General features: G+C 35.3%; 3 protein-coding genes across 3 annotated transcripts; 2 read left to right on the top strand and 1 right to left on the bottom strand.

Annotated features, from left to right (window-relative positions):
* Positions 1 to 16,652: 16,652 nt before the first annotated feature.
* Positions 16,653 to 19,728, top strand: LOC132049757 (tubulin beta-1 chain-like). Its single transcript, XM_059440681.1, has 3 exons — positions 16,653 to 17,106; positions 18,084 to 18,353; positions 18,840 to 19,728. The coding sequence occupies exons 1-3, from the start codon at positions 16,908 to 16,910 to the stop codon at positions 19,517 to 19,519; spliced, it is 1,149 nt and encodes a 382-aa protein (XP_059296664.1). The 5' UTR covers positions 16,653 to 16,907; the 3' UTR covers positions 19,520 to 19,728.
* Positions 19,729 to 21,561: 1,833 nt separating this feature from the next.
* Positions 21,562 to 25,119, top strand: LOC132049754 (uncharacterized). Its single transcript, XM_059440678.1, has 7 exons — positions 21,562 to 21,809; positions 22,482 to 22,728; positions 23,523 to 23,726; positions 23,816 to 24,401; positions 24,489 to 24,595; positions 24,687 to 24,746; positions 24,850 to 25,119. The coding sequence occupies exons 1-7, from the start codon at positions 21,621 to 21,623 to the stop codon at positions 24,876 to 24,878; spliced, it is 1,422 nt and encodes a 473-aa protein (XP_059296661.1). The 5' UTR covers positions 21,562 to 21,620; the 3' UTR covers positions 24,879 to 25,119.
* On the bottom strand, positions 24,941 to 27,180 carry LOC132049755 (fructose-1,6-bisphosphatase, chloroplastic-like). Its single transcript, XM_059440679.1, has 4 exons — positions 26,583 to 27,180; positions 26,270 to 26,497; positions 25,618 to 26,124; positions 24,941 to 25,202 (listed from the first exon to the last, which is right to left on the bottom strand). Exons 1-4 carry the CDS (start codon positions 27,018 to 27,020, stop codon positions 25,131 to 25,133), a joined length of 1,245 nt encoding a protein of 414 aa, XP_059296662.1. The 5' UTR covers positions 27,021 to 27,180; the 3' UTR covers positions 24,941 to 25,130.
* Between the last annotated feature and the right edge of the window lie 146 nt (positions 27,181 to 27,326).

Raw genomic sequence — 27,326 nt, 5'->3', positions numbered from 1 at the left:
CTCTACTTTGGGAAAAGGGCTAAAATTATCCCCGGTTATGAATTTAGATCAGAAATACCCCTCCCGTCATTAAAATTTTTAAGTATACCTCTCTCTTAATGGAAATCTCCAAATTTCCCAACATAACCCTATTTCATTTTTTAAACCCGCTCCATTATTTAACCCGACTCAACGAAATAATAACCCAGATGATCCCCTTATTCCCCTTCCCCCAATTCTCTCAAACATTTTCTACTTCTCTTCAGCAACATTAGAGAGAGAGAGAGAGAGAGAGAGAGAAGAGTAAGGTTCACACTTATGTTACTCTAAAATAAGATTTTCGATAGAAAAATGAGGTTCACCCTTATGCCATTCATACAATCATTTCATAGAAAATTATGTGACATGCCACCATCACATCTTCTTTCGGGGCCTAAAATAGAAATCAATAGAAACCCATTCATTAAGATCAAACATAACATAGTTACTTTAATTTCCATCGCTAAAGTTAAAATCAATCCTACAATGCGAATGAAATTGAACATCATGATGGGTAATAGAGAGCAAAAGTGAACAAGATCACTTCATCGGGAATTTGGTTGACACTAAATTTTTTGAGGAATTTGCACATAAGAGGAAAGTCCGAGAGTAAACATATAGAGAGTGAAAAAATCTTCTTCGGAAGAACTTGTACTTGGTAATTATTAGTCAGTACTTTGGAGACCGTTTATACTCTGAGCTAAAATTTTGGATAGAAAAGTGAGGTTCACACTTCAGCAACATTGAAGAAAAGTAGAAAACATTTGAGAGATTTGGGGGGATTAAGGGGATCGTATGGGTTATTATTTAGTTGGGTCTGGTTAGATAATGGAGCGGGTTTAAAAAATAAAACTGGGTTATTTTGAGGGAATTTGGGGATTCCGTTAAGAGAGGGGTATATTGGAAAACTTTAATAACAGAAGGGTTTTGACCCAAATTCGTAATGAGGATATTTTTAGCCCTTTTCCCAAAATAGAGGGGTATTTTTGACCCGTTTCCCATTTTTTACAGTTGCATTCCATTTCTATAAGGGAAATTCCTCATTATTGAGCAACTTCATTAGTTCAATCACGAAATTGCCTGATCACTATGAAAATATCACTCATGCTACAACCTTCTTTCATCAGCATCCTGGTGATACTTCTTATTGGTTCTAATTATATTTCTCCAATATACGACCAATGTTTGCAAGACCAAAGGCCTTTTTGATTAATTTCAAGAATGGCCTTACATTTTATTCTTCTACGTCAATCAAACGGGTCAGGTGGGATCAAAACATCGACTGTTGCTTGTGGACAGGTGTAAGTTGTGATCGGGAAGGTAATGCTATTGTACTAGAACTGAACAATGAAACACTTTATGATGGAATTGATAACTCAAGCAGTCTCTTCGATCTTTAACATCTTGAGAAGCTGAATCTGGCTTATAATGTCCTAGAAGAATCCGTTCCAATACAAACAGAAATTCATAAGCTCGCAAACTTGACATACCTGAATTTTTCATATGCAGGTTTTAAGGGCAAACTCCAATAGAATTGTCTAGATTGACACAGTTAGTGATTCTTGGCCTTTCTACCCAGAATTTGAAGCTCGAGAACCCAGATCAGTAAGCACTTGTTAAGAACCTAACAAATCTTAAAGAACTTAACCATGATGTTGTTAATATTTCACTGAAGTGGAGTGAGTGGTGCTTAGCATTATCTTCAACTCTATCTCAAGTGATGCAAAAACATGCAATTCAGTAATTTAAATAATTTTATTTGTATGATGATTTGTAGTTATAAAATAAGATTTACCCAATTTTACTTCAATTTTTTTATTTGTATTTAATGCTTCTTTTGAATCTTCCTTTGTAATCGAAATATTTGAATTTGTGTATGTATCAATTCAAATGTATGTCTTTATGATTATTTTCTTTCTCATAAGAAAGAGGGATAATATCTAACTGTATTATTTAGATTGCTAATCATTTTGTAGATTCACTAATTCTTTTATAATCGAGCGAAAACGCGAACATATTCACTAGTTTACACTAATAAACATATATAAAAAATTATTAGAGATACTTTATGCCTAATTTTAATTATCCTTCATGTGACTATAGTAAACAAACTCTCGCCTTCGCAAAAAGAGGGGAAATAATTGACAATCATTTAATTGTCTTTCATGTTTTATAATTTTCTCCTCATTCTCCAATTTAAGGAACTTATTAACATAAAATCACTTTATATTTCCCTGTTTAGTTTTCTTCAGGCTGGTTTGCGTCTCTCTCATGTTTTTGTTTTGGTCTATTTAGTCAATACATTTTTTTTTTTTTTTTTTTTACTTTTCTAAAACAACAATTTTTAATCAATGTAATGTAATACAATTTTAATTTACTCCTTTTAACACCTTCATTCACTATGAATTTACAATTAAAGACAATTGTATTTGGAGATCAATAAGATTACTGATATTTCAAACAATCTTCCCCATTTTATATTATATATGTATTATTTGTAATCTTGTCTATTTATGTACTAACAACACATCCATCTTAATATTTAAATCTTTATGGGTGGAAACTTCTTTTTCTAAGACTGCTGGAGGGTTGGTTACTACTTACTACTAATCAAGGTTGTCAAGAAATTCCTTCTACTACCTTTGCTATTATTTTGTGGACATGTTGACCTTTAAAAGCCAACATTCTTCCTTGATATAGAACTGTTGGTCTAATAGATGGTCTACAAAAGTTACCTTTTACTTTTGATAAATATCCTTCTGTAAAACTTTACTCTTCTTATGATTGCTCTAATTACATTATACGTACAATTTTGTTCTACCTATACCAAAAACCTCAATCATTAGAGTGTTTTTTCATTGTACAAATTTTTGGTTGATACCTTTGCTAATCTCATCAATTTGCACGATATTGTGTCTAAATAGCATACATGAAGAAGAGGGGTCCTACAGGTCTAATGTGGATATAACTTAAAGGAGGTTAGTGAGTTAGTTAGGCAGTTAGCAAGTAGTTAGAATGACAGCTGTAATTAGTTAGTGGGATCTGATCTTAACCAAATCAGTGTAGTTAGTATATAGAGCTGAAAATATCTTGTAATACACAGAACACTTCTCTCAATTTTGAGATGAGTTGAATGAATAAAATGTGTTCTCTTCTTCTCCATTTCCTCTAGAACTGTTTCTTCTTCCTATTCTTCTCCTTAACCAGTTCATGGCCGAGCTTTTTAACATGGTATCAGAGCTTTGTGTGTAGATCCTAAAGCTCAGCTAAATCAATTTCTCAAATTAATTCTGATTTGGTTCTTCAAGTTATCAAAATTGTTCAAATTCGAAATTCACTGTTCTCAAGCCATTAAACTTGCGATTCAGCTGTATTTGCGTGTGTATTCAAGTTTGGAAGTGAAATTACAAGTGATTAAGGTGAAATAATCACTCCGATCTTCACATTCTCGAAGAAGTTGTCGTAATCTTCAAGTTTTTTTGAAGAAGTAGTCGCAAAATCTAGGTCAAATTTGAACCAAATCCAGAAAGGACTGAATCATCTCTCAATGGTGAACAAACTGCTACGGCGACAGTAAATGCAACTCAAGCAAATGGAAACTCACAACGAATTGATGAAGTTCACCACAATCATCCTCTCTCGTTCATCCGTCAGATACACAAGGTTCAGTACTCATTTTATTACAGCTTCAAGGTACAGAAAACTATTCTCTATGGAGTAAATCATTGATGCTTGTTCTGCGTGGTAAAAACAAATTAGGATTTGTGTTAGGTACATGTATGAAAGAAAACTATGAACCAAATTTGCATGATTTGTGGGATAGATGCAATGCTATAGTTCTAGCTTGGATTATGAATACAGTGTCCAAAGATCTAATTAGCACTCTAATTCACTCTTCTAGTGCTCACAAACTTTGGGAAGATTTTAGGGAAAGATTTGATAAAGTAAATGCTTCTAGGGCCTTTTACCTACACAGGGAGATTACTACCTTAACTCGAACCTCGTCCGTATACATGTACTTTTCAAGGCTTAGAGAACTGGGGATGAGTTTCAAGCCTTAATCCCACCACCTTCATGTCCTTGCCCCGAGTCAAAAACGATCAAAGATCATTTTCGCCTCTCTGGCCCGGTGGCGCTTCCTAATGGGATTGAATGAATCCTATGACCATGCTAAGAGTCAAGTGTTGATGATTGTACCTTTGCCAAATGTAAACCAAGCCTATGCAATGATAGTTAATGTTGAAAGCCAAAGGAGAAACAGTATTAGCAACTCTGATGTTCATTCTGAGCAACATGAGTCAATTTCTCTTCTGAGTAACAGGAACCCGGCTTAAATGTGGACGATTACATGAACAATAACCACAGAATTTCTGGTGGTGTGAATACGGGGGGTTATAACAGATCTCAGAATTGGCCAACTAATGGTGGTTACAGGCCTAGAAACAACTTTGGAAACCAAAACTATTAGAACAATCAAAGCTATCACAATAAGTCCTCATTCATCTGTGATTTTTGCAACTTTAAAGGACATACAAGAGGCAACGTACTACAAAGCGCCAGAGTTATCCATACGACTCTAAGTACAAGAAGAAAGGGCTGTTGTTCACTCACATGCTAACAATGTGGCAAGTGGAGGCTATCGTCGTAATCCCTCGATATGCGGGATAGTGCCGGAGCTAGTCTTCCCGCATTGACTATGGCACCATTCTTTACCCCAGAGATCGGTGCAATCAAATCCTACGGATGCTTGAACAAGGACACGAGTGGACTAATGCATTCCTACCAGCTCTTTGCCTTAGTTGGAGCATCGGAGTAATATTGTTACTGCTTGTCTAAACACAGCAGGTAAATGGATTGTGGATCGGGCACTTGAGCCATATGGTAAATAACCTAAATTTACTAAATACTTGGGAAAAACTATCAGATATGCATAAAAATAAAGTCAACTTACCAAATGGTGGTCAAGTTTCTATCACTCACACAGGAGTTGCCTCTATTTTCAAGGATAAACCCGCAAAGATGTTCTATATATCCCGGACTTGATTCGACCTCACATGTGTGTCCAAAATAACCAAAGAATTGTAATGTCTTGTGGCATTCCTTCACGACTTTTGCATTTTCCAGGCACTCTCAAATGGGAAGGTGATAGGGATTGGTAAGGAAGATCAAGGTTTATACATTCTAAAATCTGGTTTGATGCTGATCATGTGAAGGTTGCTACTCCACTTGTTATCTCTTCTGTGCTTAATATTACTTGTATAGATAACAAGACAAAAAATAGTTTCAGTGCTGTGGAAACTGAATGTCCTACTAGTGACAATGTGACTTGTAATTCTGTTGAAATAAGTCTTGCAGTGACTTGTCTATATGGCATAGGAGACTAGGACGTATATAAAATACTGTTCTTAAGAAAATTGATAGTTTGAAGTGTAATTCCTTAAAAGATCATATATGCTTTGTGTGTCTATTGCTAAAAACGAGACAAAAGCGCCTTTCCTATTAGCTCTTCTTCATCCTCTCATGCATTTGATCTTATACATGCTGATGTTTGGGGTCCCTATAGGGTGCCATCTCATGATGGTAAAAGATATTTCATGACACTAGTAGATGACAATTCTAGGTATACTTGTATTTTCCTAATGCATACCAAAGCTGATTCAATTGTAGTATTGAGGAATTTTGTATCATTTGTGAAGAATCAGTTTAGTTGTGGTATTAAATGCCTCAGGTCTGACAATGACACTGAGTCCTTCAATGAACAAGTTACTAGATTGTTCACAGACCTAGGTATAATCCATCAAAGTTCATGTGTCTACATTCCTCAACAAAATGGAGTTGTTGAGAAGAGGCACAGATATATTCTTGATATGGCTAGGGCCATCAGATTTCAAGCCTCTGTACCCTTAAAATTTTGGAGTAAATGTGTTGAAGCTGAGATGTCTTGCTTCTCGATAGGCTAACTTCTTTGTCTTTATTAAATGGTATGTCACCCTTTGAGAGGTTATTTCACAGAGTTCCTTCCTTGTAACACCTCAGAGTTTTTGGGAGTCTTTATTTTGCTACAAATGTGAAGAAAATCTGACAAGTTCTGTCCCAAAGCTATACGTCCACTTAGGCTATTCTGTCTTCCTTCCAAGGGTATATCATATGATCTAAATGTCCAAAGTGTTCTTTGTTAGCAAAGATCTTTGTCTTTTCAAACATGTTTTTCCTTTCAAAGATGGTTCCTACCGATTCTACCTTGTCTCTCCTTTGTTTCCGATCTTGACCCTACTCTTACGAGCCTTATTCATACATGCCATCTCAGCACCTCTTATCACCGTCTTCATCATCTACTCGTATCAAGCCTTGACTCTTACTGACTCGGTTGTGTCTGTGACGTCGATCCTCATGTCTGGTCTCCTTATCCTATCACCACTATCGATTAATCCATTTTATTCTTCTTTCATGCAATCTGCTCACTCGAAGAAAATCATCTAGACCATCTAAACCTCCCATCTGGATGGCTAATTACATAGGTAAAATTTTATCTTACCTCACTGTGTCTTATCTCTATCTCGCTGTCTCTTGTTAAAATTTGACTCCCTGCGCTATAGATGTTCCCTCTCTGCTACTCTCACGTACTAGAATCAAAATCATGATGAGGCTGTTCCCCGTATTAGGTGGATGCCGTAAAGGTAGAGATAGGCTGCCCTACGGGAAAATCATACTTGGTCTCTAGTTGGACAGCTTGACAGAGTCCACTATTGGGTGCAAGTGGGTGTATAGAGTCAAATACAAATCATGCGGTGAAGTAGAAAGATTTAAAGCCGACTTGTAGCAAAGAGGTACTCTCGACAAGAAGGCCTAGACTATAAGGAGAACTTTTTTATTCTTCTAAAATGGTAAGCTGTCCGTTCGATGGTTGCTTTGTATTTGCATCTCGGTGGTACATGTCACACCGATCTTACTAGGGTGTGATGGGCACCGACCCCATTCGGAGCGAGCGAACCAGCATTTCTTATTGCGCGTATGAGCTTATGAATCGAGTTAGAAATGAATACATAGAATTTTTTTTTCCATAAGTAAAGTCGACATCACATAAGACTCGTGACACGAAACATAATAACATATCGGCCTGCGGAGCCGTTCTGACCGACAACCCAATGCACGGACTCGTCTGCAGAAGTCTCTAACCGAACAAAGCATCATAGCATCTATACTCGACTCGGCGGCACTGGACAAGTGGAGCCTACATTTCTGTTTGGAACATCCTCTATGCTAGATTCGGCTCATGCGGCGTACTGCCCAGGGCATGAAGCGACCCAGAAGAAGAGAGGGGTCGGTACGAGCAATGTGCGAGTATGTAAGGCATGAAAAATAATACAAACGGAATATAAGTATGAACGTCAATACGAGTAGGATCATAGAACATGTGATGAGATAAGAGGATAACTTGTACATGTGAATGCCACTTTTGTTGGATACCATACATGCTTGTTTTCCTTTTAGAAAAGAGAACATTTCTTTTCATAACATGATAAATAGAATTTATGTCATATCATGTTATATCATAGCATATCATAGTGTATCATAGTATCGTAGTGTATCGCGGATCATAGCATATCATAGTGTATCATAGTATCATAGCATATCATAGTGTATCATAGTATCATAGCATATCATAGTGTATCGTAGGATCGTAGCACCGAACGGCGTCGGCTCGCCCATTCTGTGCCAGAAATACTCGGCCTCGCCCATAAAATCCACGTCCCGGCATCCGCGTCCGGGATGATAAGCCGGTGACCCGGGTGGCAATGAAACATGGTTCCCTTCCACATTTCCCATGTATATCCTTCCCCAACCCCGTGTACATATACATATTTCATATACATAGGTCATATAAGCATGCGGAGAGCCGAGAAAATCATGTATCCATCGGAGTGACGTAAGGTCGGAAACCTCCGATTATATTATAGAATAGCTATGGCGCTGCCTCGCCCTTGAAGGAACGATTAATATAGGCGAGACTATTAATGAAAAGTAATATCATGAGAAAACATAAACCGGGATCATAGGCCCTCGTTCCGTATACTTGGAATCTTTTAAAAATAGACATTATTCTTGAATAGAGTTGAGAATTCAAGAAATAGCTTAACGTTCTCATCTCGTACCTTTGGAATCGTAAACTCGGACCACTTTAATCATAGAATCATCATAGTCATATTCATCATGTAAACATTTTCTTCCTTGACATCATCCATGTCATTGTAGAACATGTTCATCGTCATTGTTGTAAAACTTACTTTGCCTTAAACCTTTGTTCAGGAAAATACGGGCATTTTGGAAAACATTTACTAGCTATCGGAGGAGAAGAATCATGCTTTGGAATCAATGGATTTGTTAAAACAACTATTATTTAGTAGTCGGAATAACAACCAAAACTTTCCTTAACTATAGAATGAAAATAAGCCAAATGGGACAATAGGGAGAATTCGGGAATAGTGGGCCCACCTCGAGTCGGCGGGGGTGGCGTACACAATTCGTGCGTTAAGCTTCATGGAGTCACTTATGAAGGTCTAAGGATCACTTGGTTCCATTTGGGCAAATTAGAGATGTTTAAACAATTATTTCGATAAAACCGCTAAACTTAATTCAATTCTATTGAATGAAAAAGGAGAAATTTCAAGTTCGGATTTCTAGGAATGGAATCATCCCACAGACCCGTTCCGAACCTATTATGCCTAGGACATGCCAAGAAAGAAAGAGGAAACCTTACATACCTTTTCCTTCTCTTATCTTACTTAATTCGATTCAAGTTCGCGAAATCTCTGATTTGGTCACGTTTGCAAACGTCAATTAGAGCATTTAAGTTCAACCTTGACTTCACATTTGTCTATAGAAATTTTGGCGGCATTTCCCCTGTAAATGCGCCATCCCCGAATTCAACTCGGCCAATTTAATCAACAACAATCAGGAATTTAACTGGTAAAACTATCAACAACAATTATTCTAACCACATGATAATCAATTCACAACACATGTTCGAGGTATTCCAACCCGAATCTTCGAATGCCATAAGAACTCCAACAATACATTTATTTCCTTTAGACTCATAAACTATATCAACAATCCGCATGCTAACGATCATTATTTCTCGTACACGAGAATCTATATTAAAACCATATTGCTCTCCAAAACGGTCACAACATTTCCGACTTCCATTTGAGTCATCAAACCTTCATTTTCATCCACGTAATCTACAACAATCAACACCAAAATACCATATAAAATGAGTTCAACATACCTATACCAATTCAGCCCATATTCGGCCACAACACAACATACAACATTCCATGAGTTCGCATTCTCTTCACATTACAACAACAACCAACACATAACATAAAATTAATCTATTTTCTTTCATACTGTATAACACACACGGCTAACCATACAAGCTCACGGCCACAACTACAATATGCATGGTTTCATATTTTAAATCCATTTCACCTTGCAACAACATGCACCAAGTATCATAACACATAAGGAAGGTTGGTTCTTACCTTTTCCATTCACTTCCCTCTTGACTTAGGGTTATGATTTTGTGCAAATGAATAACCTTTTTGTTCCAACAACTATTTCCATGTTGTAAGGGCACTTCCAATTACTTGAAATGCAAGAGAAGAGAATAATTTTGAACCATGATCTTCCTGTCCCAAGTTAGAGCCCACCGTGGCGAACTCATTTTTTTTTGTTTTTGTTTTGTTTCCTCTCCTTTCCTCACATCTTCTTTTAATAGATGATTTAATCTCTTCTCTCTCCTATATATATATATATATATTACCAAGTCATGTGAGGGGCACGTGCCCTCTCTCTAAATTTTCTTTAAATTTCCTAGGAAAGATGACTTATTTGTCATCTTTTTTTTTTTTCTCCTTTTATTTTCCGTAATTGACATGACCACTTTTGGAACATTCGAAACTTGTGTGAAACTCGTTTGCCCCTCGACTTTTTTCAATATTACCATTTGCCCCTAGCCTTCCGCGTATTTCCACGGCCCATTTTTGCAAATTTCTCTTTTTGCCCTTAGCCTTTCTCGATATTTCCAAATTCGAATTTGCCATAGCACTCCGTACGATAATATTATAAGCGACTTGCGCGTTCAAACAAAACAGAAAATGTAACCTCGTCCTTAACTTCCCGCCATTAACTTTCGAAATATTCAAATGTACGAAACGCGAGGTATAACGGTACATCTTTGGATGGATGTCAGCGATGCTTTTTTGCAAGGAGATTTGATGGAGGATGTCTATATGAAGGTGCCAGATGGCTTTTCAAGCCAGGGGGAGTGCAGTAGAATGGTGTGCAAACTTCATAAGTATTTATATGGCCTAAAACAAGCACCTAAGCAATGGAATCTCAAGCTTACACAAGCACTGGTGGATCTGCGATTCAAACAATCTCATTATGACTATTCATTATTTACTCAAAAAATTGGCACTGAGATCTTGTTGGTATTAGTATATGTTGATGATCTTTTGGTAACTGGTAGCAGCCTATCTCTGATTAAGAAGGTCAGGTTGGATCTTCAAACCAAGTTCAAAATGAAAGACTTGGGGAATTGAAATATTTCCTTGGCATAGAATTTTCTAGATCAGAGAAGGGAATCCACATGTGTCAAAGGAAATACTCTTTAGAACTAGTATCTGAGTTGGGACTATCAGGAAGTAAACCAGCCATTACACCCTTAGAGTTTAACCACAAGCTTATATCTGCGGAATATGACTCCATCATCAGTGAAAATGCATCAGAAGATGATAAGCAACAGCAAACCACTTCTGTAAATGACAGGCAGCTTGAAGACAAATGATGCTATCAAAGAATTGTTAGAAGGCCGTTATATCTGACCATGACTAGGCCTGACCTTGCCTTTGTTGTACGGGTCTGAGTCGATATATGCATGATCCAAAACAATCTCGTATAGAAAGTTGCTTTGAGAGTAGTTAAATACATAAATGGCTCACTTTGGCCTTGGGTTGTTCATGCCATCTTCGGGAGAAACAAACTAACAACATATTGTGACTCTGGAGAAGTAGGATCTTGTGTAGAATCAAGGAAGTCAATAACGGGCTATGTGGTAAAATTTGGTGATGCCTTAGATCTCAAGTCAAATCAAAACAAAGTGTGTCTAGAAGTTTTGTTGAGGCCCGAGTTCGAAGTATGGCCTGTTATTCTTAAATCACTTGGTTACCTGATTATTTTCGAGTTAGGAATAGCCATTGCAACACTAGTTTATTTGTTTTGTGGCAAAAATATACATATAACTGACTCGTCCCATCTTTCATGAAAGGACCAAACATATAGATATTGGTGTCACTTTGTAAGGAGAAAATCAGCGGGAATCATTACAACACATCACATTGGCACTAAAGAGCAACTTGCGGACACTGTTGACAAAGGGACTCGTAGACCAACATGACTACTTAGTTACCAAGCTGGGAATGAAAAACTTGTTTTCATTCTTCAAACGAGGGGGAAAGTGAAGAGGGTCCTACAAGTCTAATGTGGATATAACTTAAAGGAGGTTAGTGAGTTAGTTAGGCGATTAAGGCAAGTAGTTAGAGTGACAACTGTAATTAGTTATTAGGAGGATCTGATCTTAACCAAATCAGTGTAGTTAGTATATAGAGTTGAAAATATCTTGTAATACATTAGAACACTTCTCTCAATTTGAGAATGAGTTGAATGAATAAAAGGTGCTCTCTTCTTCTCCATTTTCTCTAGAACTGTTTGTCCTTCCTATTCTTCTTCTTAATCAATTCATGGCTGAGCCTTTTAACAATACACCTTGTTATTTTTTTTTTCTTGTATAGTGTTAGTTAGCTTAGTTATAACTTAGGATAAATATGCATGGACTCAAATTCTTTGTTACAAGAAACTTCGTTGTATATTCTCTTACTATTCTGATCACAGTAGTGTTAGCTCCTCTGTGTGTGCGTGTATATATATAATTGCATTTTTATATATTTAATTTGAACATTTTTTCTCAAATATGCACCAAATATTTTGTTTTCAGAAAAACCATATATCTCATTTAGAGCAATGACCTCATGCATGATTTTTTCTTCTCTATATTGAAGTTTTATTTTGTTTTTACAGCAAAAATATAAGTTAGGTCGTAGATCTATCAAATATAATTCAAATTACTGATTTCAATGTAATGGAGGCAAACGTAAGTATGCGTTGGGATATGCGATTTCATCTTATGAGATGGAATCCAAATCATTTAAAAAGGCATGATTTAGGATTCCAAATCATGATTTTAAATTTTTTAAATGTAAAAGTTGACTCATAAGTTTATATTTTGTAAAAATAGATTTATAAGTGGGTAGATATATTTACCAATCATGTTTACCAACCATTTATATTAAATATTAAAAGATCTACGAATTGGTAGTATTATAACAAATTTACTCTTACCAACCATGTGGGAGGATTATATTAAAGAGTAGTTATATTACAACTCATGTTCAATTTTTCATTTTATTGAACTAAAGTTTGATCAATTGATATTGTATTTTTAGAAAGGCTTTAAGAATATATTAATTTTGTTATGGCGTGCGACTACCGTTTTGGTAAGATTGTATAAAAATTAGAAAAGTTTTGATAGTTTTCACAACCACAGTTTTTTGTCTATACAAAAAAATACGATTAAAGAAATCTAAATTGCATGTCCAAACAAAACTTCAACGTCAAATCATTATAATTTTATTTCATGATTTCAAATCATTATAATTTTATTTCATGATTTCAAATCATTATAATTTTATTTCATGATTTCAAATCATGTCCAGACGACTCTCAAATCTTACTTGAAAGTGTATCCATGAGGCACGAAAGAGTTGTGCTGTGCAGGCTAGGCGACCATTCGACCAAGGTGCCGACCAGGCATACTTCCAAGTTCCAACAAAAAATCTAAACCATCAGCCCGTTTGGTTATTAATAGTTTTCATTTTGTTTTGGAATAATGTTTCGAAAAATTGTTTGGATATCGAATTGTTATAAGTTTTTGAATTTTAATTTGAAATTGAATTCTGAAATTTTCGGAATTACAAAAACTTTAAAAGATTATTTTCAAAATTTTCACTTCAAATCACTCAAAAAAAAAAAAAAACTCTAATTTTCAAAATCATTTTTAATTTAAAAACAATTTGCTGAGTATTTTTCTAAAAAAATTCAGAATTCTTATGCCCAATCGTCCACTTAAAGAGTGAGTAGGCTGTAATTTGCAAAACTGCATTGGATTGAGCTGAGAGGATGTGACACTCACATGGTATCTGCACATGGGCTCTGCTGTGTTCAGCGGGAATTTCAGTTGCTTCTGAGTTGTGAATTTTGACCAGTCTTCGGATACTTTTATAATATGGTCAAATAGAAAGTGGATTATATCCAAATGCTGGAGAAAGGACAGACTCATTAAATACACTTAACGAAAGATTATTAAATAGAGGGGAAATGAAATGTCTTGTCCCATTTATAATTTAAATAGAAGAAACTAATTTTTTTAAATTTCTTATGTGTTTTCTTTTCTATCTCTTATGCATAAAAAATAAATGTTAAATTCAAGACAACAACAAAAATTTAGAGATAAAGAATAATGAAAAAATTATTTCTGCCTTTCATTCATTCATTCATCATAATGACCTCCTTATATGCAAGTAAGGTTTGTCTGATAAGGTAACTCTATTCTAAAAGAACTAAAATTCTATTTACCATAGTTACAAATTCACCATAAATAACTATTACAATTATACTAGAATAGGATTCCTACCGACCTAAAGATTTTACCAACACGCCGACAAATTTAGACCAACTGATCCGGTCACATTCAATACGAAGATCTCTTGCAAAATGTCCTAAAACAAAAAAGAAAAAAAAATTGTAAAGTGCCCAAAAAACATTTCTTCTGTGATAATAGGCATTTTGGAACAGTTTCGATTAAAATAAAATTAAAAAGTATTTTTCAATAACATACACTGCCAAGCCAAAGAACATTAATTTGGACATACCCCTTAAGAAATCATTTATATTAATAAAACATAAAAAGTGTTCTCACTAAATTAACCTTAATTAAAAAGTAGTTATAATTTAATACGGTTAGGACCCCTTAAGTATTTTCCAATACAGAAAAGGGTCAAATTTGTCCTTGTATTTTCAGAAAAAAACTATACTTGTCATTCGTTATATTTTTTTGATATATTTAGCCTTCCTATCCTACTTCGGGCTCATATTTATCCTAAGATGTTAGTTTTTGTCCCCACCTTTATTATCATATGATGGCGCCTACATGGATATTTATTTCTCACTAATTAAATTCTGTCAAAATAAAACCAGGCCCATCATATTAAACTGACCCATCAAGCAAAAACGTCGGACCCAACTTGCAAACTTAACCCACAATAAGAGATTCCGTTCAATTCCAAATCCATGATTTCCGTGTTTAAGCATGAGGAATAGAGACTTGGTAATTGGAGGTTCCAGTATTGAAACTTACGATGCTATTGCCGCCAGTGACCATGTTTTTTAAAGTTTAGGGGAAATTCAGAACCACTAAATATTGATTAAGGGCAAATTTGATTTTTTTTTCTGTGTATAAATGGCTCATGTATTGAAAACAATTCCTTTGTTACTCCCTTCGTCTCAGTTTATGTGATATAATTTGACTAAGCACGAAAATTAAAAAAGAAAAGATTTTTTTTTTAAAACTTGTTGTCTAAAACAAGACAAGTCATCGATATTTCTGTGCCTGTAAATCATTTTATTAAGGGTAAAAAATGAGGTTTTCAGTTAAATTAATTCAAAATATAGAAATGATCTTTTTCGTTTAAACTAAAAAAAAAAACAGATTACATAAATCGGATGTAGAAGTAGTTAATAAGGACAAAACTAACCCATTTTGGAAACAATAAGGTTAAAATTGATCTCAACTATTAGCATATACCAAATTTGAATTATTGTAGCAATGTCAATAACATGAAATTCAATATAATAGTGCCTTTATAATTATACTACCTCTGGTCCATAATATGACGTTTTTAATTTGGACATACCCTTAAAAAAACTACTCTTTCATAAAAAGTAAAAAGTGTTTTTACTAACTTATCGCTAATTAAATCGTACTTATTTAATATGATTTTTTTTATTATGTAAGAATTCACTCATACAAACAAGAATAAATTTGAAAAAAGGATAACCAAACACCTTTTCAGCTATAACAAAACTCATTGGAGAATACTTGAAATATCACGCAGTACTATAGGAGAGATTAATATCTATCTGAAAAGTCTGTGCAGATTAGAAAAGATCTCTTAGACTTCGTGAATGTAATAAATGACCCATTGATAAAGTTGTGAAGAAAAATCAACGTCACACTTATAACCTTGACGTTTACTGTAGCCCTGGTCCAGCTGGGTCCCCCATATATTTCAAATTTCAAATTCTTTCCTAAACATGATCGTATACAAATAATAATATATCTGAACTCTTCAGAAAAACAAATAAATACATCTGAGCCGTAAATCCGCTATCCGTTACTAAGGCACAGCTCATCCGTCAACCTAGGGTCGTTTGGTTCAAAAACAAATTACGTTGGAATAAATTATATTGGAATTAATTATATTAAAATAAATTATACAAGTATTAGTTATTCTGGAATAATTTTTATTGACTTTTTAGTATGTTGAACTAAAAGTATTATAACATTGGATAATTTTTAAAAAGAAGAGATTTCTTTCTTATCGCTTATTAATAACTTATTCCACCCTGAATAAATTTATACGATTACTAACCAAACAAGAGATAAGGAACCGCTTTATTCTTATTTTGACTATTTATATTTATCCTTCAAATCGACCCCAAGCCTTTCAAACAGTGAAAAATCTATAGGGTCATTTGCACTTTTGTCCCTATTTTGTGGTATTTTAGTCCCTCAAGACAAATAATTTTTTCGCACGGCCTAAGTTTATATTTTTCTATAATTATATCTCTCAAGTTATGTCTCACGCCTTTAAAGTAATTATACACCGCTAATTATAAGTTAGTGTTTGGTCATAGATTTTAGATTAGATTTTGAAAATTATCTTCAAATATCTGTTTTGCCGTGAAATCTGATCATATTTTGAAATTTTATCTTCAAAATATTTTCAAGTTTCAAAAACTAATTCCCGTTTTTGGGAAAAATTTCACTTTCACTCACAAAAGTTTAATTTTTTTCAAATAAAATGCACATCCAAACACAACTTCAAGTTCCAAAAACTGGCTTAGACAGGACTGACTCAAATCAATTTTTGAGGGAAATTTCACTTTCACTGACAAAAATTTAACTTTTCTTTCAAGAAAAATGCATTCAATTTTTCTTTCAAGAAAAATGCATGTCCAAATATAATTTCAAGCTTCAAAAATCACAATGTCAAGTACTCAAATTTTCAAGTTGCAACTACAAAATTATGGCCAAACGAGGCAAAAATTAAAAACAAGCCATTTAAAGGGTAAAAAAATTAGAATCATCCATCCCATTTGAAGGACAAACCATGCAATATTTTTCAAATTCTTTAACCTCACTATAAAACAAACCCCCTTTCCCATCTCCCTACATATTAATCTTTCTCTCCACATTTTTCTTGTTACATTTGTCTAACCGATCTCAGTTTCCAAAAATGCGTGAAATCCTTCATATCCAAGGTGGACAATGAGGCAACCAAATCGGTGCCAAGTTTTGGGAAGTTGTATGTGCAGAACACGGCATTGATTCAACAGGCCGTTACGACGGAGATTCCGATCTCCAGCTCGAAAGAATCAATGTCTATTATAATGAAGCAACATGTGGTAGATTTGTACCTAGAGCTGTTTTAATGGACCTTGAACCTGGGACTATGGATAGTATTAGATCTGGTCCTTATGGACAGATATTTAGGCCAGATAACTTTGTTTTTGGACAATCTGGTGCTGGCAATAATTGGGCTAAAGGACATTATACTGAAGGAGCTGAATTAATTGATGCTGTTCTTGATGTTGTCAGGAAAGAAGCTGAAAACTGTGATTGTCTTCAAGGTTTGTGGTTTGAAATCTTCTGTTAGGCATTTGGTCCAACACTGTGTGCATTTTTTTGTGACGCTCTGTCCATTGAGAAAGTATATATACCCGGTTTATACTTAATTACCCGTTTTAGCCCTTTTGTTCCTTTAATTACCTGGTTTAGCCCTGTTTTCCTTAATTACCTGGTTCAGCCCTGTTTTCTTTAATTATCCGTTTTAGTCCACTTTTTCCTTAATTGCCCGGTTTAGCCCAGTTTTTCCTTAATTGCCCGGTGTAGCCCTGTTTTCGTTAATTATTACCCAGGTTTAGCACAGTTTTTCCTTAATTACCCGGTTTAGCCCAGTTTTTCCTTAATTATCCGGTTTAGCCCTGTTTTCGTTAATTATTACCCAGGTTTAGCACAGTTTTTCCTTAATTACCCGGTTTAGCCCGGTTTTCCCGTAACTTTTACCCGGTTTAGCCCAGTTTTTCCTTAATTATCCGGTTTAGCCCTGTTGTCGTTAATTACCCGGTTTAGCCGAGTTTTCCGTAATTTTTACCCGGTTTACCCAGTTTTCCTTAATTATTACCCGGTTTAGCCCAGTTTTTTTTAAACACCTCTTTTGTACACTTTTATACAATTTTATACAAGGTGGACATATTGTTTATAGTAATTGTTTAATGTTTTATAATGTTGTATACCTCGTTTATAAGCACAATCGCGAAAAAAAAGTTGATTATTCGAATGTTAACTGAAAATATGACTATGTAGGTGTAATTTCTTGTGTTGGGTTGTATTGTGAAAATCCCTTTGTGTATAATGTTGTATACCGTGTCTATAAGCACTGTTCCGAAAAGAAAAAGTTGATTATACAAATATAAACTGAATAATATGGCTATGTAGGTCTAATATATTATGTTGGGTTGTGTATTTTTTGTAAAAATCCCTTTGTTTTTATAGATCTGTGCATTTTGAGAGTTTTATTGATGTTACCTGTGTTTGATTTTTTCAGGATTTCAAGTGTGCCATTCATTGGGTGGAGGAACAGGGTCTGGTATGGGAACGCTTTTGATCTCCAAGATCAGAGAAGAATATCCTGATAGAATGATGCTTACCTTCTCGGTGTTCCCGTCACCTAAGGTTTCAGACACTGTTGTTGAGCCTTATAATGCTACCTTATCTGTGCATCAATTGGTTGAAAACGCCGATGAATGCATGGTCCTTGACAATGAGGCTTTGTATGATATCTGTTTCAGAACCCTAAAGCTTACCACCCCAAGCTGTAAGACATTTCAGCATCTCGTTTGCATTTTTATTTACCTGATCTGTTTGATTGCCGTCACTTAGGGTGTGTTTGGTATGACAAAAAATGTTTTCTTGGAAAATAAGTGATTTTCCTACTCATTTTCTTGTTTTTGGTACGCAAGTTGGAAAATGTCATTTTCAAGAGCATTTGCATATATTCAAAAGTAGAACACTATGTGGTTTTTGAATTTCCCTCAAATTTTAAGGAAAATATTTTCCTTCAAAAAACTTTTTTCAAGATATTTAGTACAACCAAACAAGGGAAAATATGCAAACTTTTTTCTTCATACCAAACACACCCTTATTTTTGACCACGTTCTATCTTTATGCTGGCTATTTCTTGTCAATTTTTTTTTGTATGCAACACTTGAAGATATATATTTGATTGTTGTTGTTTATTATTGATCATGTTCCACCATAATAATGTTCACTGTTTCTTATCTCTTTCTTTTGAATGAAACAGTTGGAGATCTAAATCATCTTATATCAGCTACAATGTCTGGTGTCACCTGTTGTCTGCGTTTCCCTGGGCAGTTGAACTCTGATCTTAGAAAATTAGCCGTGAATCTAATTCCATTCCCAAGGCTTCACTTCTTTATGGTTGGTTTTGCACCATTGACTTCACGTGGTTCTCAGCAATACCGAGCTTTGACAGTGCCAGAACTTACCCAACAAATGTGGGATGCCAAGAACATGATGTGTGCAGCTGACCCACGTCATGGAAGATACTTGACCGCTTCTGCTATGTTCAGGGGTAAAATGAGCACGAAAGAGGTGGATGAGCAGATGCTTAACGTGCAAAACAAGAACTCTTCCTACTTTGTTGAGTGGATTCCAAACAATGTAAAGTCCACTGTTTGTGATATCCCACCAACCGGGCTTAAGATGGCATCTACCTTCATTGGGAACTCAACATCTATCCAAGAGATGTTTAGGCGTGTGAGCGAGCAGTTCACTGCTATGTTCAGGAGAAAGGCTTTCTTGCATTGGTACACTGGGGAAGGAATGGACGAAATGGAGTTCACCGAGGCAGAAAGTAACATGAATGATCTGGTTTCTGAGTATCAGCAGTACCAGGATGCCACCGCTGACGAGGAGGGTGAGTATTATGAGGAAGATGAAGAGGATATCAATGAGGCTTAATTTGGACGATGCCAAACCACAATTTCCAGTTGATGGTCTTTTGGCAATGGCAATGTAATGTGTCTTGATAGCTTCAGTGCTATCATGTAATTTTCCTGTTTGTGTCAAAGACAATCTGTAGTATTGTAACAGTAGTACTTGTTTCTGGTGGTTGTGGTGTTCAATCGTACTTATCTTGGTTTTATGAATATGATTCTAGTGCTCTATTACATAGCTGTGTATGCGTTCTGCTGTCTTGTTCTATTTCAATTTTTTTGTTTATATACGTGCTTTTCGTAGTTGGTACCTTGATTTTTGCTTGTTTATAGACCTCTAGCCACATTAGTAGTAGAAAGTTCATGTCAAAATTGGTTGGGGCTCACTGGTTGAATGAGCCAAGGCACTGTTGAATGTGGAGAATAAAATTGCACTTGCGTCATTGGCTACTGAAGCAGGTTTTTGGAAATTAATTACTTACACAAATTATGAAACAGGTGTTTACTAAACTCAGCATTCAGTAAGTTACATTGTTCTTGGCGAACTGCTGCCATCAAGTATAATTTTGATGTATATTCGCCCCAACTTCCCTATACTTTTGCTGGCTGATAAAACTGATGATTATGGTTACTCTCTTTTCTTCCACGAAGAAAGTTTCATGCATATTCCTCCCACAAACTCGAGGGTTTAAGTGTTTTCCATTAGAGGGATGACTTTGCACCGTGGCATATACGATCAAATTATACGGATAAAGTTGTTTTATCTGTCAGTCTTGCTACATCGGATTATGCTTTATAGTAGTTTCCTACTTTATTGTTTATTTGGCAATTTAAAGATCTAAACTGGACTAAAACTGATATTAGAAATGGGGAGGGGGAGGGGGTTATGAGGGGCAATTTTGTTCTGTGACATGGTGTGGTGGTCCTCAACCAAATGTAGAGCCACACTTGCTTGTGAGCTGAAAGATATATTTCGTTAGTACCTAGTTCAGTTTTACCTGATCGAGCTATCTGGTGCACTATTATTTGTTGGTTGATTGTCCCATGAAAATGGGTGTCAGACATTTAAATTTGAAGTGTATGAATTAGATGTAATTAAGGTGAATTGAAGGATATTATCATCTTGGGAGATTCAACAATTTGTTTTTGAGCCTTGGCGGAGCAAGTTCCATTGATACCTCTAAGTTTATAGGAGGTAAACCTAATCATACTATATCTTACCAATGATTGGTGCGAGGAGATTAAGTACGAGGAAGACAGCGGTGGAAGAGATATGAGGGCTTACAATCTTGAAGATGGAAAAATTGATGGGTCCTCAATTGAGTTTTTGTATCACGTACAATAAGATAAAATTCACAAAAAATAGTTTTAATTCAAGTAATTACTAAAAACTAATCATGGTAAATTAGTACTCTCTTCGTCCCGATTTGTTTGAAGATTGACCAGTTTGGGGAGTCAAATAACTTTTCCTTTGACTTAATTTAAATATAGATTATTCGAATATTTTATAATAAAATTTACATATTTGAAAACTATATAAAAAGTACTATAAGTGCACAATTAATAATTCACAATATATGAAAAGGAGTTGAAGAAAATCACAGTCAAAGAAAGATTTGTTTGACTCCCAAATTGATCAACTTTCAAACAAATTAGAACGGAGGGATAATAGAGTTTTAAATTATACATGTGAACCTATCGGTGAAAAAGAAAAAGAATTCATTACCTCTAGGCCCTAACAATAAATACTCCTCGTGTCCCAATTTATGTGTCACTTTCCGTTTGATTCAAACTGTATAAATTTTGATCAACATTTTAAGATGTATTATTTCACCAAATTGATATGAAAAAAATTGCAAATATGAAGTTAATCTAATCTAATTTAGCTTCAAAGTTTAATTAAATTGACTCTCAAAAAACGAAAAGTGACACATAAATTGGAAACGGAGGGAATAATTACTCATTTGTTGTTTTACCGCCCTTTTTGTTACTTTACAACTTGTATTCACCAATTTATTTTTCAAATAGTCCCGCGCTTCTTATAATGCCCCCTTCACGTTCTTCCCTCCTTATTTACCACTCCAATAAATCACTACACTCTCCCTCCAAAACACACATTTTCTTAGATGCAGAAAGTGAAAATGGGAAAACAAACAAAACCAAGAAGAACAGAAAACATAGGCAAAGGAAAAGTAACTCCTGTTCAAATTGCTTTCATAGTTGATCGTTATCTTTCCGACAACCATTTCAACGAAACCCGTAGCACCTTCCGGTCTGAAGCTTCTCATCTACTCTCTAAATCGCCCATCCATGAGGTACCCATTTTCACATACACTCGTAGATCTAGACAGAGGTGGATTTAGGATTTAAGTTTTATAAGTTTAATCTTTAAATTTTGTAAGCTTTGAACCCATTGTATTTTTAGAATTATGTTTCAGACCTACTATTTATTGCAATTTTAATGGATGTTTACATATAACTTTATCTTCCGCATAAAAAATACTGGGTTCAGATGAATCGGTGGTTACTTCATCTGTTTTAAATTATCTACCGTGATTTCTAATTATAGTTGTTTTAAATTATTTGTCATTTTAGAAGTTCCAAGATAAAATTAATTATATTTTCCTACTTTATCCTTAGTAGTAATTGTTGTTGAAGACTAAAATAACTCAACTATGGGGATTGGGTAGATACACATAAATAGAGTAAATATTCAATAGCTTAAGAAATAGCAGTAAATAAGAAAGTAATCAAAAACCCCGTCTAATGAATGTTTATTAAGGGGCGTGTAAAAGAGAATCACTATAGATAATATGACGCAGATGTAATATACACATTATTTCAATTTAGAACCCATGAAGTCTAAATGCTGGCTATGCTGCTGTTTACTTATTTTATGAATTATTACAGTAAGAGCTGTACCTTTTAGGTTGATTTTAGTTTTTTCTTAATTGTTTTTGGTTTTTATGCTTTGTGATTTTTAAAAGGCGCCAAGGAGTTTACTGAGTTTAGGAGCAATGTTGGATGAGTACATATGTTTGAAAGAGCAGAAAGTGTTATTAGAACAAGAGAAAGTGCAGGTTCAGAATTTGCTAAAGGGAATGCAAGAAGTTATGAACGGTTATAATGCAAGTGCAAATGTGATGCCACCTCCCCCAATTCATGCTTCTTCAATGCCCATAACAAGGGCTCATGTGCCCCAACAAACTAATGGTTGTCCCCCAATTTCAGCAGGTTTCAATTCTGTCCTTTATTTCTATTTTTAACTATTCTGTTACATATAACTGCGTATGTGTGTCTTATACTTTTTCAATAGGCTTGTTATCTAGGAACTTGTTCAGAAATACTGTAATGAAAGTAGAGTTTGTCGCTATGTGATGTTTGGACATAGAATCGAGTCCTTGTGAATGGGCAAAGCCAGGTGCTCTTATTTTAAAAGGGTAGGGATTAGGGATGATTGCTCATATAACCAATTTTGTTATATGGGATGTTTGAGAGTGCTAAATGTCCATTCTTGTTGCCTTCTGTTCAGTGGAAAAAAAGGAAATTGCCAAATTTATTCAAGGGGTTTTCTCAATAGTTGTGAGCCAGTAGCTCCAATATTTTGCCTACAGTGACTGCATCCACCAAAATAACTTTTTTTCTTCAGATTGTTGAGTTCTAAATTGTTGAGCAATTCTAGGTCCCGCACAGAATGTACTGGTATTTTTCTTCACAATTTGGCATTTGTTTAATGTTATTTTTCAACATAAATACACTTGGGAAACACTTTGGGTATTCTCAATTTTGACATCAGTGGAGCTACATGATATGGAGACAGCCTTATATTTGTAAATCCTTAAGACCTTAAGATAATCTCGGTATTAACTTCAAACAAGATGTTCTAGGCGCACATATAAGATCTACTATTCCATGTTATGAATGCCTATACTATTCATTATATGCAAGAATCAGGAAACAGTCTGTTCTTAGTCCCATTATTTTGGACATATCCTCTGGTAGTGATTAATCATTGTCAAATTTATCAGGTTATGTTTCTGCATACACTAGTCCAGCTCTAATGTCAGCATCAATACCTTCCAGCACTGCTGCTGATAACATGAAATTGTCTACTCCAAATTCCATTCCAACAACTTCAAAAAGAAAAGGGTCCATGGAGGTTTCGGATGCTTCCGTAGTAGCTGCCAAGAAATCTCGTACACGGTCACCCACAAATCAGTTGCCACTTAAAGGTAAATCTTACTGAAGTTAGACTTAATGTGAATCTCACGTCTTAATAAATACTATGGTAATCACTTAGTCAGTACTCTTTTCCTTGCAGGTGCTAGTTCAATGCCACAAGCAACTACAGATGATGAGCATAACAACATTTTGACCCCTCTAATTAATTATTCCGACCCTAAGACACCTCCAATAGAGTCTTCATCCCAAACTGACAAATCTATCTCTCCGGTTGAAATTTGTTCAGAAGCAACTTCGATCAAAGAAGATACTCCCTCTCATCTAATGTCGAGTAACCACACTATAATCTCTTCAGAGACAATTCGATTGACCCCCACCAAACAAATAGCATACTATTCCATAGAGAGAAATCATTGTGTTTCAACTTCCTCACCAGTTAAAGCAAACCTGAATAGGTCTGTGAAGAGAGACCAAGTAAAAGGTAGGTTAGATTTTGATGCCTCGGACATTCCAAGTAGTTCAGAAGTACCACAAGTTCCTGACAGGATTTCTACATCTGATTTTGAGAAGGAAGGAGATATCTTTGACTTGGATTTACCTAACTTAGATCTTCTCGGTGCGAATTTTAGTTTTTCTGAGCTGCTGCGTGATTTTGACATTGATGGACAAGGGATTGATTATTCTTGCCAGGACAAACTGAACTTTTCTCCAGATTCCTTTTCAGGGTAAACATTCTTGCTTTTCTGTCCATGACAAAAAGGTTTTCTTTTTGCGTCCTTAATGTAAGTTTTTATCTAATGTTTAATGAGCAGGTCACCATATGAGTCTGGAAATGTCAACATTGATGCAAACCAAATAACATCACAGATTTCATCGACAGTTACCGAAGTCTTTGCAGAGAAAGATACAAGTATACTAGGTAAAATGGGATTCTTGACTATGCAATTTGATGTAAACTCCTTTCATTTGAAAGTGCTGAAATGGTTTTCAATTTGCCATAGATTTTTCAGGTCCAGATACTGTGAAAACTGTGAAATCTGTTACAAAACGTATCCAAATTTTAAGTCCTGGTATGTGGTTTTTGCTCCACTTTCAGATTTACTTTTTATTTTGTACAAAGAGCTAACAGAGGCCACAAGACTAATTGATTATGTATCATTTACATCTTTGCAGTTAAGCGTAATAGAAGCTCGAGACATTAGAACTTGTGTGCAAGAAATGACTAAATTTTCCGACAGATGGATATGGAGGCTGGCATGCTAAATTCATCACAACTGACCTTATTTATGAAACCCAATAGAATTACCTTTTTATGTTTTAGATTTTGATCTGTAAAATATAGGATGGATTTGATTTAACATAGAAACCTCTAGGTACATTGTCTGTTTTGATATACTAAAATATCTTGTACATAACTTGCATCACATCAGATGACACATCAAATGAGATAGCTCTCAGGCAAGGTACTTTTCCAGCTTCTCAATTTCTTCTGGGCTTCCAATAAAAATACCTGTTCGCTGATGTATCTGCAACGAAGAAAAGTAATTAACGTCCTATGGGCTCACCAACAAGACACTAACATGATGTTTGAGCCGTCATCCACATTACGTTGCCTGTTGTTTTTAGGGCATTTTCAATTTTCGGCCTGTTAGCCAAAATTAATTACGTGAGCTACCCAAAATTTACAAAACCTATATACTGACATGTATAAGTTTATACATATTATATGTATATTATATGTATACTATATGTGTGTTTATAGTTAATAAACAAGACCTACACATCTGCTTGCCATTTTGTAAATTAGATCACCGAAAGGAATTGGACTCTTATCATTATATTACACCACCTAAAAATCAGGTGTATATTCAATCTTCAACTATAATTGTCGTTAAAAAATCTTAATTTATGCTTTCCTTGAATGGAGGTTTTCGAATTTACCTGCTCAGGCATGATTTCCAGTATCCTTTGGGTGCCATCTGTTGCTTTGCCACCAGCTTGTTCTACGATATAGCTCATCGGGGCACACTCATACAAGAGCCTCAAGTTCCCATTTTTGCTGTTCTTGTTCTTAGGGTTGCCATAAATACCACCATACAACAGCATTCTGTGGATTTCGCCAACAAGACAACCTATGTACCGCCCTGAATATGGCTTGCCATTAGGACCTGGTTGCCTTAAGTGGTCAATATAATTCTGCAATTTCTCATCCCATAGATCATAATTTCCCTCATTAAAGGAATAGATTCTTCCAGCCTTTGGTATTTTGATATCTTCATGTGTCAAAACAAATTCTCCGTATGCTGGATCTAGAGTAAATGCATAAACTCCGTCTCCTACCGAGATTGTATAGACCACTGAACTTGAATAAAGACAATACCCTGCTGCGACTAAATTGCTCCCTGGCTGGCAAACACTAACTATACACTTCTCCCTGGCTTGGTCAATCTGAAAATCCAAGAATTATTGCTTTAAAATTTCATTTTATATAATATCAGATAGTGATGATTCGTATAACAGACCCCAGCTTGCTTGGGTTGATGCATGGTAGTTGTTATACTTTAATTTTGTGTTAGAATAGCGAGAAAATTACCGTAGTGGAATCATCATCATAGTCTACAAGGCATTGCTGATCTGGACCATAAATTCCAAAAATTGATCCTGTGGTTAACGCAATATCAATGTTAGCAGATCCATCAATGGGGTCAAACACTACAATATAATTTCCAGAATAAGTTTCTTCAACTGCCACTGGTACATCTTCTTCCTCTGATGCTATAATCCCTGTCCTCCCACTTGATCTTAGACAATTGCAGAACAACTACAACACTCAAGATTACATTTTTACTGATCAGTGCACTAAATTTCACAATAATTTAATTGTGGGAGGTAAAAAAGTAACAAACCTCATTGGATATAACATCAAGTTTCTTTTGATCTTCACCTTGGATATTAACAGTGCCTTGAGCTCCAGTAAGGTTAACAATGCTGGACCTTTGTAAAAGCGATGCGATTTGTTTGCAGGCTAATGATATGCTCGAAAGAACTATGGCTAATTCTGCATCTATATTGCCTGCTTGTTCTTGCTGCAATAGCCATGTTGTCAAGTTAACCATTTCATATCGGTTTTTCGGTTTCTTGATCTGTGCTGGGGCTGTTTTTGCTCCTTCCAAGCTTGCTGCTTCGCAGTGAATTCTTGAATTAGAACTGAAATTGCCATTGAGGAGCTGTTGTGATCTCTTGATATTGATGGGAAGGAGATGGAAATTAGGAGAGTGATGAGCAATGGAAGAAGAGCTTGAGAATTTGGTGTTCCAAGTAATTCTTGGAATTGCTTGAGCCATTTCTTTCTTCTCTCTCAGGATTGACAACTGGGGTAGCCTGTTTGTCTTTTCATTTTTGACAATTGTGAGAACATGATTTGTCAAGATAATATCTAAAGTATCAAAAAAAGTAATGAGCAACTTGCTTGAAGATCAAAAGATATGTGGCTGAAATTCAAGGGATGAAAATGGTGTCCCTACAAACCCAACAGAAAGATGATTTCACTTCTAAATGCTTTTATTGTAAAGAGAGGATGAAATATTTGGACTTAATAGAGAAAGTTTGGGAAAATTAAAAGCCCCTTAGAGGAGAGGATAATTGTCAGC

This window comes from Lycium ferocissimum, chromosome 3 (assembly GCF_029784015.1).
Source record: "Lycium ferocissimum isolate CSIRO_LF1 chromosome 3, AGI_CSIRO_Lferr_CH_V1, whole genome shotgun sequence".
NCBI lineage: Eukaryota > Viridiplantae > Streptophyta > Magnoliopsida > Solanales > Solanaceae > Lycium > Lycium ferocissimum.
The sequence above is the reverse complement of the archived record's forward strand: the minus strand, read 5'-3'. Positions and strand labels throughout refer to the sequence as shown.